Source organism: Lissotriton helveticus, chromosome 1_1 (genome assembly GCF_964261635.1).
Source record: "Lissotriton helveticus chromosome 1_1, aLisHel1.1, whole genome shotgun sequence".
NCBI lineage: Eukaryota > Metazoa > Chordata > Amphibia > Caudata > Salamandridae > Lissotriton > Lissotriton helveticus.
In genome coordinates, this window is record NC_136057.1 from 1,373,854,852 (window position 1) to 1,373,868,083 (window position 13,232).

At 45.5% G+C, this 13,232-nt stretch overlaps 1 protein-coding gene across 1 annotated transcript in view; it reads right to left on the bottom strand.

Annotated features, from left to right (window-relative positions):
* CACNG2 (calcium voltage-gated channel auxiliary subunit gamma 2) overlaps positions 1-13,232 on the bottom strand; it is a 435,276-nt gene that overhangs the window by 140,285 nt on the left and 281,759 nt on the right. The window contains exon 2 of the mRNA XM_078683837.1: positions 11,195-11,278. Coding sequence (XP_078539963.1) covers positions 11,195-11,278 — 84 coding nt within the window. The remainder of the gene's footprint in view (positions 1-11,194; positions 11,279-13,232) is intronic.

The following is a 13,232-nucleotide window of genomic DNA, read 5'->3' on the forward strand; positions in this document are numbered from 1 at the left end:
GATAGATAGATAGAGTGAGGACGATAGATAGATAGAGTGAGGGCGATAGATAGATAGAGTTAGGGCGATAGATAGATAGATAGAGTGAGGGCGATAGATAAAGTGAGGGCGATAGATAGATAGAGTGAGGGCGATAGATAGATAGAGTGCGGGCGATAGATAGATAGATAGCGTGAGGGCGATAGATAGCGTGAGGGCGATAGATAGAGTGAGGGAGATAGATAGAGTGAGGGCGAAAGATAGATAGATAGATAAATAGATAGATAGAGTGAGGGCGATAGATAGAGTGAGGGCAATACATAGATAGATAAATAGATAGATAGAGTGAGAGCGATAGATAGATAGAGTGAGGGAGATAGATAAATAGAGGGAGGGCGATAGAGTGAGTGCAACACATAGAGTGAGGGCGATAGATAGAGTGAGTGCAATATATAGATAGACAGATAGATAGAGTGAGTGCGATAGATAGAGAGGGCGATAGATAGCTAGAGGGGGATAGATAGATAGATAGAGTGAGGGGCGATAGATAGAGTGAGGGCAATAGATAGATAGAGTGAGGGCGATAGATAGAGTGAGGGCGATAGATAGATAGAGTGAGGGCGATAGAGTGAGGGCAATAGATAGATAGAGTGAGGGCGATAGATAGAGTGAGGGCGATAGATAGAGTGAGGGCGATAGATAGAGTGAGGGCGATAGATAGATAGAGTGAGGGCGACAGATAGATAGATAGCGTGAGGGCGATAGATAGCGTGAGGGCGATAGATAGAGTGAGGGAGATAGATAGAGTGAGGGCGAAAGATAGAGTGAGGGCGACAGATAGATAGATAGAATGAGGGCGATAGATAGATAGATAGAGTGGGGGCGATAGACAGAGTGAGGGCGATGGATAGAGTGAGGGCGATAGATAGAGTGAGGGCGATAGATAGATAGAGTGAGGGAGATAGAGAGGGCGATAGATAGAGTGAGGGCGATAGGTAGAGTGAGGGCGATAGATAGATAGATAGAGTGCAGGCGATAGAGTGAGGGCGATAGATAGAGTGAGGGCGACAGATAGAGTGAGGGCGACGGATAGAGTGAGGGCGACGGATAGAGTGAGGGCGATGGATAGAGTGAGGGCGATGGATAGAGTGAGGGCGATGGATAGAGCGAGGGCGATAGAGCGAGGGCGATAGATAGAGTGAGGGCGATAGATAGAGTGAGGTGGCCTCGTGGTGAACGTGGTGGTGGTGGTGGACGTGGTGGTGGTGGTGGATGTGGTGGTGAATGTGGTGGAGGTGGTGGTGAATGTGGTGGAGGTGGGTGTGGTGGTGGTGGATGAGGTGGTGGTGGTGGACGTGGTGGTGTTGGTGGTGGGCATGGTGGATGTGGTGGACGCGGTGGTGGAGGATGTGGTAGTGGTGGTGGTGGACGTGGTGGTGGTGGACGTGGTGGACGTTGTGGTGGACGTGGTGGTGGATGTGGTGGTGGACTTGGTGGTGGATGTGGTGGTGGATGTGGTTGTGGACGTGGTGGTGGTAGTGAATGTGGTGGTGGTGGTGGTGGTGGTGGTGGTGGTGGAGGTAGACGTGGTGGTAGACGTGGTGGTGGACGTGGTAGTGGCCTTGTGGTGGATGTGGTGGTGGTGGAGGTGGGTGTGGTGGTGGTGGTGGTGGTGGACGTGGTGGTGGTGGACATAGTGATGGTGGACGTGGTGGTGGACGTGGTAGTGGTAGACGTGGTAGTGGTGGATGTGGTGGTGTTGGTGGTGGACATGGTGGTGATGGTCATGGTGGTGGTGGTGGACGTGGTGTTGGTGGACATGGTGGTGGATGTGGTGGTGGTGGACGTGGTGGTGGTGGACGTGGTAGTGGTGAATGTGGTAGTGGTGGTGGCTGTGTTGGACGTGGTGGGCGTGGTGGTGGTGGACGTGGTGGTTGTGGATATGGTGGTGATGGACGTGGTGGTGGACATTGTGGTGGTGGACGTGGTGGTGGTGGATGTGGTGGTAGTGGTGGTGGACGTGGTGGTGGTGGACGTGGTGGTGGTGGACGTAGTGGTGGTGGTGGTGGATGTGGTGTTGGAATTGGTGGGTGTGGTGGTGGTGGCCGTGGTGGTAGTGGCGTGGTGGTTGTGGACATGGTGGTGATGGTGTGCGCTTACTCACGGTGGTAGACGTGGTGGTTGTGGACATGGTGTTGACGGTGTGCGCTTACTCTCAGCTTCGATTTCCATGCAGCGGGCACACAGCCGAGGTGATCTGTGCGCAAGGAAGGAAATGAGTGAACTGGGGCAATAATTAGGGTTCAGTGGGCCCTCGGGTCAAGTCGCCAGTGCACCTGCTGCGCCAAATGGAAGCTAGGCCCCAACACTGGAAGAAAGCTGCAAGGAGCCTGCTTCCGGTGCACACAGGTGTGCACTGTGCACCACGAAGATCACAGGTACAAACCGAGGTGAACTAGACTCCTATGCATAGCTGAGAGGCAGCGACTCGGAATGCAAATGTTCGCCTACTTTGAGAAGTGAGATCCCCCGAGACCAGCCCTAGGCGTGCCACAGAGCCCATGCCAGAGTGACTGCACGCACACCCCCTGCTCGCGGGTCACGGGGCACTGTTCTGCCCTTTAAATGGAGTGTATTAGAAGTTAATAGTTCATTACATTTTAAGAGCCTCTTAATGTTCTGTTCGGTGACCGGCGCATTCCAGCGCCTTAATGAGTCGAGAGCCTGCCTCAGGGCACACGAGGGCCGGAGACACGGGCAGAAAGGGATAGAGTGGGAAGAAAGAGCGAGCAGGGGTGGGCAAAAGAAAGGAAGAAAAGAAAAACAGGGAGGAAAAGTGGTAAGTGACGTGAAAAAAGAAGAAATGGCGCAAAAGAGAAGATGAAAGGGGGTGCATGGACGAAGGACAGAAGAGGAAAAACAAACGAGCATGGAAAGATAACAAACGGGGTGGAATAAAAAAACAGCGCAATAAAGAGCGAGGGGCAGGAGGAGATATAGAAGTTGAGAAAACGGGGATGGACGCACGTAGAAAACAGAAAAAAAAGGTGGGGGTAGGGAGAGAATGGGGTTAAGAGAGGGACAGAAAGCGAAAGAAGGGAGAGGATGGTAGAGGGAAAGAGAGAGAGACGCTAATTTTAAGAGCCTCTTAATGTTCCGTTCTGTGACCGGCACATTCCTGCGCCTTAATGAGTCGAGAGCCTGCCTCAGGGCACACCAGGGCCGGAGACACAGGCAGAAAGGGATAGAGTGGGAAGAAAGAGCAATCAGGGGTGGGCAAAAGAAAGGAAGAAAAGAGAAACAGGGAGGAAAAGTGGTAAGTGACGTGAAAAAAGAAGAAATGTCGCAAAAGAGAAGATAAAAGTTGGTGTGTTGGGACGAAGGACAGAAGAGGAAAAACAAATGACCATGGAAAGATAACAAGCAGGGGGTGGAATAAAAAAACAGCACAATAAAGAGCGAGGGGCGGAAGGAGATACAGAAGTTGAGAAAACGGGGACAGACACACGTAGAAAACAGAAGAAAAGGTGGGGGTAGGGAGAGAAGGGGGTTAAGAGCGGGACAGAAAGCGAAAGAAGGGAGAGGATGGTAGAGGGGAAGAGAGAGAGGCGCTAATTTTAAGAGCCTCTTAATGTTCCATTCGGTGACCGGCGCATTCCAGCGCCTTAATTAGTCGAAAGCCTGCCTCCGGGCACACCAGGGCCGGAGACACGGGCAGAAAGGGATAGAGTGGGAAGAAAGAGGTATCAGGGGTGGGCAAAAGAAAGAAAGAAAAGAGAAACAGGGAGGAAAAGTGGTAAGTGTCGTGAAAAAAGAAGAAATGGCGCAAAAGAGAAGATAAAAGGGGTGCGTTAGGGACGAAGGACAGAAGAGGAAAAACAAACGAGCATGGAAAGATAACAAACGGGGTGGAATAAAAAAACAGCGCAATGAAGAACGAGGGACGGGAGGAGCTACAGAAGTCGAGAAAACGGGGACGGACGCACTTAGAAAACAGAAGAAAAGGTAGGGGTAGGGAGAGAAGGGGGTTAAGAGAGGGACAGAAAGCGAAAGAAGGGAGAGAATGGGAGTGGGGAAGAGAGAGAGACACTACGGGAAGCAAGTCGGAGAGCAGAGATACAGAGGGAAGAGAACCGGGGAAAGCAGGGTAGTACGAGTAGCAGAGAGGGAGTAAAACGGAAAAAGCTCTCGGCATTGTGTGTTGGGCAGGGGAGCGGATTCCTTGTGTTTAAGAGCTTGCAGTAGGAGCGGCTCCTTTAACAAGCTCTCTGCATTGCATGGCGGGGGAGCGGATTCCTTTGAAGTCTGATGCTGAGGCTCACAGGCTGCCAAATGGTGTGCGATGTGCACGCGGCTGGCTCACATGCACTGTAGGCAATCCGCCTTTGGGTGCATTTTTCAGAGCCCTTACTTTAATCTCGCCAAGCATCCCTATCGGAATGGCTTAGGTGAGACCTAAAAATTACTTTGTTGGTATTTAGCACCCCAACATTCAATTGCACTGGCTGTGGGCTTCTGAGAAGTTTTTGGGCACCAGCACATATTATTTTACAAATTAAGCTCTAATTGACCCTTCTGATGGCAGATTGAAACCTAAGTTGGTTTTGCTCAATCTCCGCGCATGAGTATGTAGATTGTGGAGGTTTTGGGTGTAAAACTGCCCTGCTGTTGAAATAACAGATCTTCCCATAGAAGCAGGCGAAGAGGAGGGCATATGCTTAGAGTCAGGGGCTCAGAGTACCAGACTGTCTGAGCCTAGCCTGGAACTATCAGAATGAGCTGTACTCAGTACTCAGATATTTTTCAGCACCCAAGAGATTAGAGGCAGAAGTAGAGAGGTAAACATGAGTTCAGAATTCCGTCGAAGGTGGAACACATCTCATAAAGACCCTTGAAAAGGAGGCTCAAGTGCAAAATGCTGGACATTTAGTGTATTTGGAACTCAGCCAAGAGAGCATCCCAATGCATGAAGATGCCATGCGCCACCCTCCTCTGGGTTTAGACGCTACTTGTTGTTGGCAGGATGACACCCTCTAAGCTCATCTGCTCGAATATTGAGGGATCCTCCTAGATGAGTGACCAGCAGGGAGATCCATTGACTTGTCAGCCTACACCACAAATGTGGGTGCTTCCAGGCAGAGGACGCGTGTCCCCTTGCCTACATACTTGTTGTGCAGTAACACTTGGCAGCCATGTTATCCATCAGTACCGGGATCGTCTTGCTCTTCCTAAAAGACTGAAGGCTTTGAGAGCCAGTTGGATGACACAGCTCTATGTTTGTGGTGGCACACAGCTCCACTGTAATTAAGAGCCCTCTTATAGCCACGTTGTCAATGTGACTCTACAACTGATAGACAATGCTTCCATTACAACCGCGACCTTCAGAACAAGTATGTAGAATGGCCTGCTGCAGGTCAGACTGTTGCAACCACTGGAGGTACTGAACTGCCTTGTCAAAGATCCGATCTTGTCAGAGAGGCTTCCCCAATGTTGAGTTCACTGCAAGTACAGGTTTCATTAAAGGGCAGCATGTGCCATATAGCTTGTGATACCAGCAGGAAGCAAGACGCTTAGAGACCTAGGATCCTCAGAAACAAGAGCTGTCGCCTAAATCAGGATATTTGCCTGAATGTCCTAGACTCACTAGGGTGATGGAAAAGCCTTAAATGTGACCATGTCCAAGATGGCCATGATAGAAAGCAGTTTCTATGAAGGCTGAAGGTGAGATTTGAGATTTGAACTCCATGAAAAACCCCAAGCACATCATTTTCTGCAGGTAGTCAGAGATTAGCTGAGGTGAGCCTACCGTTATCGGCCAATCATCAATGTGCAGGAATACATGTCTCCCCGAGCTGTGAAGATGAGCCATACCCACCAACGTGATTATCGAAAAGACTCAGGGAGCCGATGTAAGGATGAATGAGAGGACGGTGAACAGGAAGTGGTCTGATCCCACCACAAAGCAGAGATGCTTGCTGTGGACTGCAGAACTGATACGTGGAAGTATGCATTCTGCTGTTGCAAGGATTCCATCCGATCCTCATGGTTCAATGCCAACAGAACCTGTGCCACCTGAGTCATCATCTTCAATTTCTCATTCTAGAGTAATGAGTTTAGAACTCTGAGACCTAAGACTGATCTCAAGCCCCTATCTGTCTTCATGATAGGAACTAACCCTAGTCTGGGTTTTAAGGGGGCCGGGTCTCAACGGTGCTGAGCACCAACAGTTTTTTAAAGGGGGCCTTGAAATGGGTCTCTATCGGGCTCTGTTTTGTGCCCTTGCACAGGCGGTCCGTTTATTTCCGGTCTGCAGTGACAGCAGGCACACTGCTCACTTCTCACTAGTGGAGAAGTTTCGGCATGAAGTCATGCCAGGTGAGCATTCTAAGGGAAGGGAAATCCTTTAAAGAGATTCATGTTCTCTCTGGATTTCCCTTCTCTTTTTAAAACTCGAGAAGCAACATTGTCGTGGCGTCACCAGGGCTTTAAGTGGAAGCTTTTTCAATATTATATACAACCCATAGTTGCTTCTTGTTTATCTTATGCAACTAACAACCATTGACAAAGCCAATAGGCCTGACTTGTCGTAGGTATGGTGTTACTTGTTGTATCATATATCTGGATGCAGTGACAGAAACAGCAAAATACAAGTCGGGCGGCACACTATGCTAAGTACAGATTTTTAGCATATGTGTTTTTAAGCCACGCCCTTAATTACATTGGCAACACCCCTTTGAGAGACCCCCCAGTTTTTTCATCCCACTTAAAGCGCTGACCCTAACAGCCATACCTTGCTCCACCTTGGATACACGCTTGATAACTCCCTTGGCAATCAACATTACCACCACCTTGGAAAGGGTGTTAGTGTGGTCTGCTGACTTCTGGGTAAAAATGGGTAATATGAAGAGGGGTGTCCAGAAAGGAAAGGGCATAACCAACTTGGACAATCTAGAGGACCCAAAAGTCTGCGGTAATTGAGTTATAGTGGGGAAGGTAACATCTTATTCAGCCACCTACCCAGCCCCAGATGCCCATTCGAGGACAAACTAAGAGGGATTGGCGCATTGCCAAGAGGCAAGCCTCTAGTGCCACAAAATCTATGTGTAGGCTGCTGTATGGGCTGTGATGGCTGCTGCTGTTGGAAAGCGAGGCCCATAGATCAACCCTGGAACTTTCTGTTCTGTTTGTGGAATTAGCAAGTCGGGGAGAACAATCCTAAGGAACATGCCATATCTGTTGTTTTTTAGACTCACCAGAGCTCAGGTGTATTATTCTTTTCAAACGAAAATCTGACCCCCCCACCCAAAGGTTATATTCAGTTATGAAGCCTGGACGTCTGGAAAATCCAGTGGAGCATATCCAGGCCCATTGGCTGATAATGGCGTTGGCGCCGACTGAACAAGCAACTGAGTCTATGATGACCAGACCAGAACATAAAATCTATTTAGATATGTTTAGTCCATCTTGAACTGTTTGAGCGCTGGCATTTTGTAGGCTTTCAGGTAGCACATGAATAACCTCATGTGTATTGTCTCAGAGGATGTAACAGTAGCAAACCAAAAGGCAGGCCACATTCAAAGAACACAGTGCAAGGCCACCAGAAGAAAACACTTTCCTCCCAATAGCATCAGTTCTCTTATTTTCCCTGACTGGTAAAGGCCACAAGGAAAGGGTTAAGATTAATTTTGCAAGTGGAGATTAGTCCCCGAAGACACTCTGGGGTAGGATGCGGTGTCACAAACGTAGAGTCACCAGGTGTTGGCCTGTGGCGCCTAGCAATCTGGTGATTCACCACTGCCATAGAATATGTTTTTGAGCAAGCTGACATAATAGGGTCCATCAGAGCTTCATTAAGTGGTAACAGAGGTTTTCGTGTAAAATGTCCTTCAGCCGCCCTCCTAACCACAACAGTGAAAGAGGCACTTTTTTGATCAGAGGCCCAAAAGGGGAATCGTGGACAGGTTTTAAAGAGGTACCTAGGGCACTGGCATTCTGTAAATCGAGATATAAGCTAATATCAGTATAATGAGAGGGTAGCAAGCATCCTCGTCCTCATGATCATAGTCACCATCTTGGGCAGGTTGAAGACCTTGTATTGCATCAGAGTCAGACTCAAGAATAGCCTCCATCTTCCTGAAGGATGGCTGCCAAGATAGAGGAACTGGAGGAATAACTTCTCCAACAATGGGTTTTGCCTCTGACTTTGCACGGTGTGACACTGGTCAAGCCCTAGCTGAAGAAAGATCCACAGCTAGACCAGAAACCAGTAGTTGTGTCAAAAGAGGAATGACCAGCAAGAATGGCATCAGGGGGCACCTCACCTAGCAGGATAAGAGAAGTGTGATGACTTCGACCTTGTTCAGTTGGCACTCGACAAAGGCCCATGTTTAGCAATTCGACTGCAGGCAATGCTGGGCCCGCAGGGGCAGAAGGCACGCCAAAGAAAACATTTTGAAAATCTTTAGCCCTGCATCTTTGAGGTCAACACTGGCTCAGAAAATCGGGCGGCTAAGTTAAGCATCAGGTCCAAAGAATAAGTCAAAGCTAGAATTGCGTTTCTGGAACTTTAAGTCCTCATCCAAAATCAAGAGCACCTGGGCATTGAAAAGCCTTGCTTAGTTTTTCTTTGCTTCTGTATTTTCTTGTCCCTCAATTTTGCCTTCAGCTTACCTGATGAGGGCGATCTGGACCAGAATTGGCCTCATGACCTGGACCCACCCTGCTTTTTGCACTAAGTGACAGAGTTTGCCTTCCTACTCCTTGATGGCTTTGAGTTGCTCTAGGGACCATTTGTCACAGGACTTGGAGTCATGCTTTGTGCCTATGCACCACAGGCAGTTATGTTGATTTATAACTGACATCTGTTTCCAGCAAGCGGGACACGGTTTAACAGCTGCCATCTCCAGTGGTGGCATATCTGCACCCTGCCAAGAAATGTTAAAGTTCGAAAAGCCTTGGTACCAAAATCAGTAGTAGGGAGAAGCTAGATTCTTGTGAAAGGGTGCAAAAAAATAAGAACTGACGTCAGTGCACATGGGGGGGGTGCTTATATACAGATATACAGCTCTGTGCCATTATGTTCAGAAGCTAGGTCGTGGCATAAGGAAGACAGATGACATCACCTGCTAGCTCACACGAGCTACTGCAGACGTCCGGCGTATTTAGTTATTCCTCACTGAAGGCTGACTTAAGACAAAAGCCAGAAAAAGCCATCTTAAAACGGTGTATACGGCCAGAAACTACAGTCTTAGAACTGTAAGTCAGAAAAGATTGACCTAATTTTTTTAAGATTTCAGCTGGCTTGAGATGAGGTTTAAACCTAGAAATTATAGTCGGAAGACTGCCTTAAGTGAGGAAAGACAATATTTGGATTGTCTTAAACAAGGGCAAAAGTCTTCATAATTCATGGTTATCTTTCCTTGCTTAAAAGAGAAATGCCTTAGTAAATCAGGTAAATCTTTTGTTTCCAACTGCAACTTGTTGACGCTCTTCAAAGCACTGAGAAGCTCCCGTGTGGAAACAAGAGCACAAAATATTTTAGCTAAATCTGTGACGGTACAGGTGGAAAATTCCTATCTCCTTCACAGTAAGCTTGCGACAATCATCCTGAATCTCATTCAAAATATGGGGACACTTTTGATACTCCTGAAATATTGTCGAGAAACATATACTAATATAGGCCTTATATACAGTCAAAAGCAAACATAATGTCACATTGGTAGTCAAAATGGGCCTGGTTAGAAAGTTTTCGCTCCCATAAAAATTCTTTTAACTCCCGCTTGTTAAGGACAAGGCATTACACTAGTGCGACGATTTGGCCTTTGAAATGCAATAAGTAAAGAACTTAATTTGGAAGCTTACACAAAGGGAAGTTACTTTGTACAGAATGACTGAGTTTTGTGGGGAACAGTTTAACATGTTGTAATAAATAAACTTTTCAGGATATTTACAAGGGACAAATTTACAAATAGTGGACCCGATTCACTAAATGTCCTATAAATAAAACAAAAGTCCGAAATTTGTTTCCTGAGTATTGCACCTATATTTTAATCAAGTTTCCGAATTTTTGCCAATTCTCAATTATAGAATTTCAGGTGTAACTCTCCCCAATTCTTATGAAGACTCGCAAGTTAAGGCATATACGCACAAAAAGATATACATTTGCGCATGTGGCAACGTGACGCAAAAGTACTACTGAGCATGATTTTGTTTCTCTCTACAAGTCAATTGATTTTTCCCTTGGGCAGGCCCATCCACCTGCACTTCTTAAATTTAGGCAAAGATTCCATACCATTCCCACTCAAAAATGTATTCACTCCTGCTCAAGCCGGACCAGATTTACAAGAATGTCCTGGGTTGGAATCTACCGAAATCAAACTTGTTTGTTGGCATTTGCCAACAATTGTGGATGGACCAACACAGTAACATCCACAGCCGCTGTTATCCCCTGATATGGACATTTTCATAATACTGTAACAATTTCTTTGTGGTAATTTATGAGGGGAAACATCAGATCATTCCAATTCTGGGAATATGGACTGAAAGCTTTTCCCTCACGGAGATGTTTTTTGCCCACCAGAGATTAGGTGTGCAACAATCACACCTTTTTAACGCAAATAGGCATCCATTACACAGTAGGAGGTTATCCTGAAAATATGGTATGGACTTCGACTTCAGGGACTAATGTCAGCCCAGAACGAGGCCAAGAAAATGAAAAACTATAAACTACAAAGAACGCCCAAGCAGCATATAGGTATACTCCTAGCTAAGAACCTAAAGCAGAGGTGCCTAACCTAGGGCTAGACCCATGCCAGGTTTTCAGGATAGCCACAAAGGATACATTTACGCAAAATTAATGTAAAGTGAGATCATTAACATAGTAGTAGTCCTGCCAGTCTGGCATGGATCCAGCACTCTTGAACTTACTCTTGCAAGTAGCTTCTATGTACAGTTCCAATAAGAAACCCCAAGTAGAAGATGCTAGCAAGTAAAAACAAATAATACATTTCCGGGAACTATGCCACCCATTCACATTAGAACTATGCCACCTATTCACATTAAGGTAGACAAAGTCTGTTTTGGGAATAAACTGCCGCAATAAAATACTGGAGCTGAATTTTTCAATATTTCTCCACTCCCCTTTCCAATCATGCTTTAATATCAAGAAAATATTGAATTATAAAATGTGAATAAAAAAAAGAACAGCTCAACTTACGAAGAAAGTATTCTGCTGTATCTGCTTCATAATCCGCATCCTCAGGGAAGTGATCAATCTGTTTACAGAGGCCTTTAAAATTTCCTATAAATGTAATAAAAAAGAGAAAATGTGCATTAACATTAAAAATAATAATACAAATATTAATAACCGTACATAAATAATACTATTACTACTACTACTAAAAACAAAAGGGTGATAATATTGCATTGTTCGTGCAACTTGCAAAGCACTGTAAGCTGCATTACTGCTCGCCTCAAGGTTTCTCATTTTCTCGATCTTGGAAGGAAGGATAGCTGAGTTAGCCCACATGTAATTTAACCTTTAACAGAGTAGACAATGCTTAGGTCGAAGCTTACCAGACAGTGCAGATGTCTGGTTTGCTAACAACATTCAGAAAGCTGACTAGAGAGTGCATTCCGCCCATTGCTTGTTTGTAACTCACATTTGCTTGCTTTCTATTTGCTGGCTTTATTTATTTTAGGCTGTCCAGTTTGAGTTTGTCCCTTCCCTTGCCCAAACCCTATTTACTGTATTCTTCCACGAGTACTGAATTTCTGTAAATAGGCCTTTAATTCTTGTTGTTATCTTGTCACATTTGCTGTGCATTCAAAGACAGAAGTCCAACGTCAAATTTTGCCTTCCAAGGTGCTCAGTGCTTACTTTTCTTTCTCTGACTTCAAAGAGAGAGGATTTATGTGCCAATCATAAAGGCTATTTGGAGTGTGCTGTAAATTGTAAAAAAAAAATTCTAGCACAAAACAAAGTGGAAATGTCTGTAAATAAACTGTGTACCTATTTCAGAACATGGAAAGCACAAATGAAACAAATTTTTTGTAATTCTGAAGAGTGGTGGAAACAAATATTTTAATATGATCAAAGCAAATCAATACTCTAGATTATGACATTTCCACACATTATCATTTGTGCGCTGTATACTTTTATCAGTAAAACAATGTCTGTTCAAATGTAATGGTCATTTCAATTGAAGATGTGTTGTATGTCACGGCAGTGCGCTACCCCACCATGCATACTCCACTTTACCCTACTCAACTCCACTCTACTCTGCATCACTGCACTCTACATAATTCCACACTACTCCACTCCGCATCACTGTACTCTACCCTGCACCACTCCACTCTACACTATTTCACTCAGTTCAGTTCAGTTTCAAAAACGTTATTCGATTAAAAGAATCAATCATAAAAGCGAGCAATACATATGCTATATAATATACAGTCTGATGTAATTACTCATAAAAGGAATTTTAGTACAACTCATTACAATAAGATAAAAATGATTAAAAGATCATACTTTTCCTTGCGGCCACAGATTTCAATATAAAAATAGCGGTATGAAAACCGATATCAAAATCATCTAGGGAAAACAACATCTTCATTGCCAAATTTACTGTTGTGATTGCCCGTTTAATAAGTAATGGTTTTAGATAGGCAACACGTAGATGTTTATAGAGATCACACAGAAATAAAAAATGTACAGTACTCTGTTTGGTGACCCCATCACATGGGCATGGAATAGAGGGGTAATTTTTCATAACTGGGAACGCAACCAAATGCCAAATTTCACTCAGTGCCTCTCTACATCACATCTACTCTGTGCCAATGCATTCTACCCCACACTTCTTTACTTTGAACCACTACACTCTTCGCCACTGCACTTTACACCAATCCACTCTAATCTCTCTGCACCACTGCACTCTATGGCACTGCACTCTTCGACACTACTCTAATTCACTGCACTCTACTTCACTTTTCTCTGAAACAATCTACTCTATGCCACGGCACTCTATGCCACTCTATTCTCCCCGGTGCCATTACACTCTACGCCACTTATCTCTGTCACTGCAATCTACCCTGTGAAACTGCACTCTACTCTGCAACATGCTACTCTACACTACACCATTTCCCTCTGTATCACTTTATTCTGCACCACTGCACTCTATGACACTCTGCTCTGCACTACTGCACTCTGTCACTGAACACTTTACTCTGTCACTGCACTCTATGCAACTGCCTCT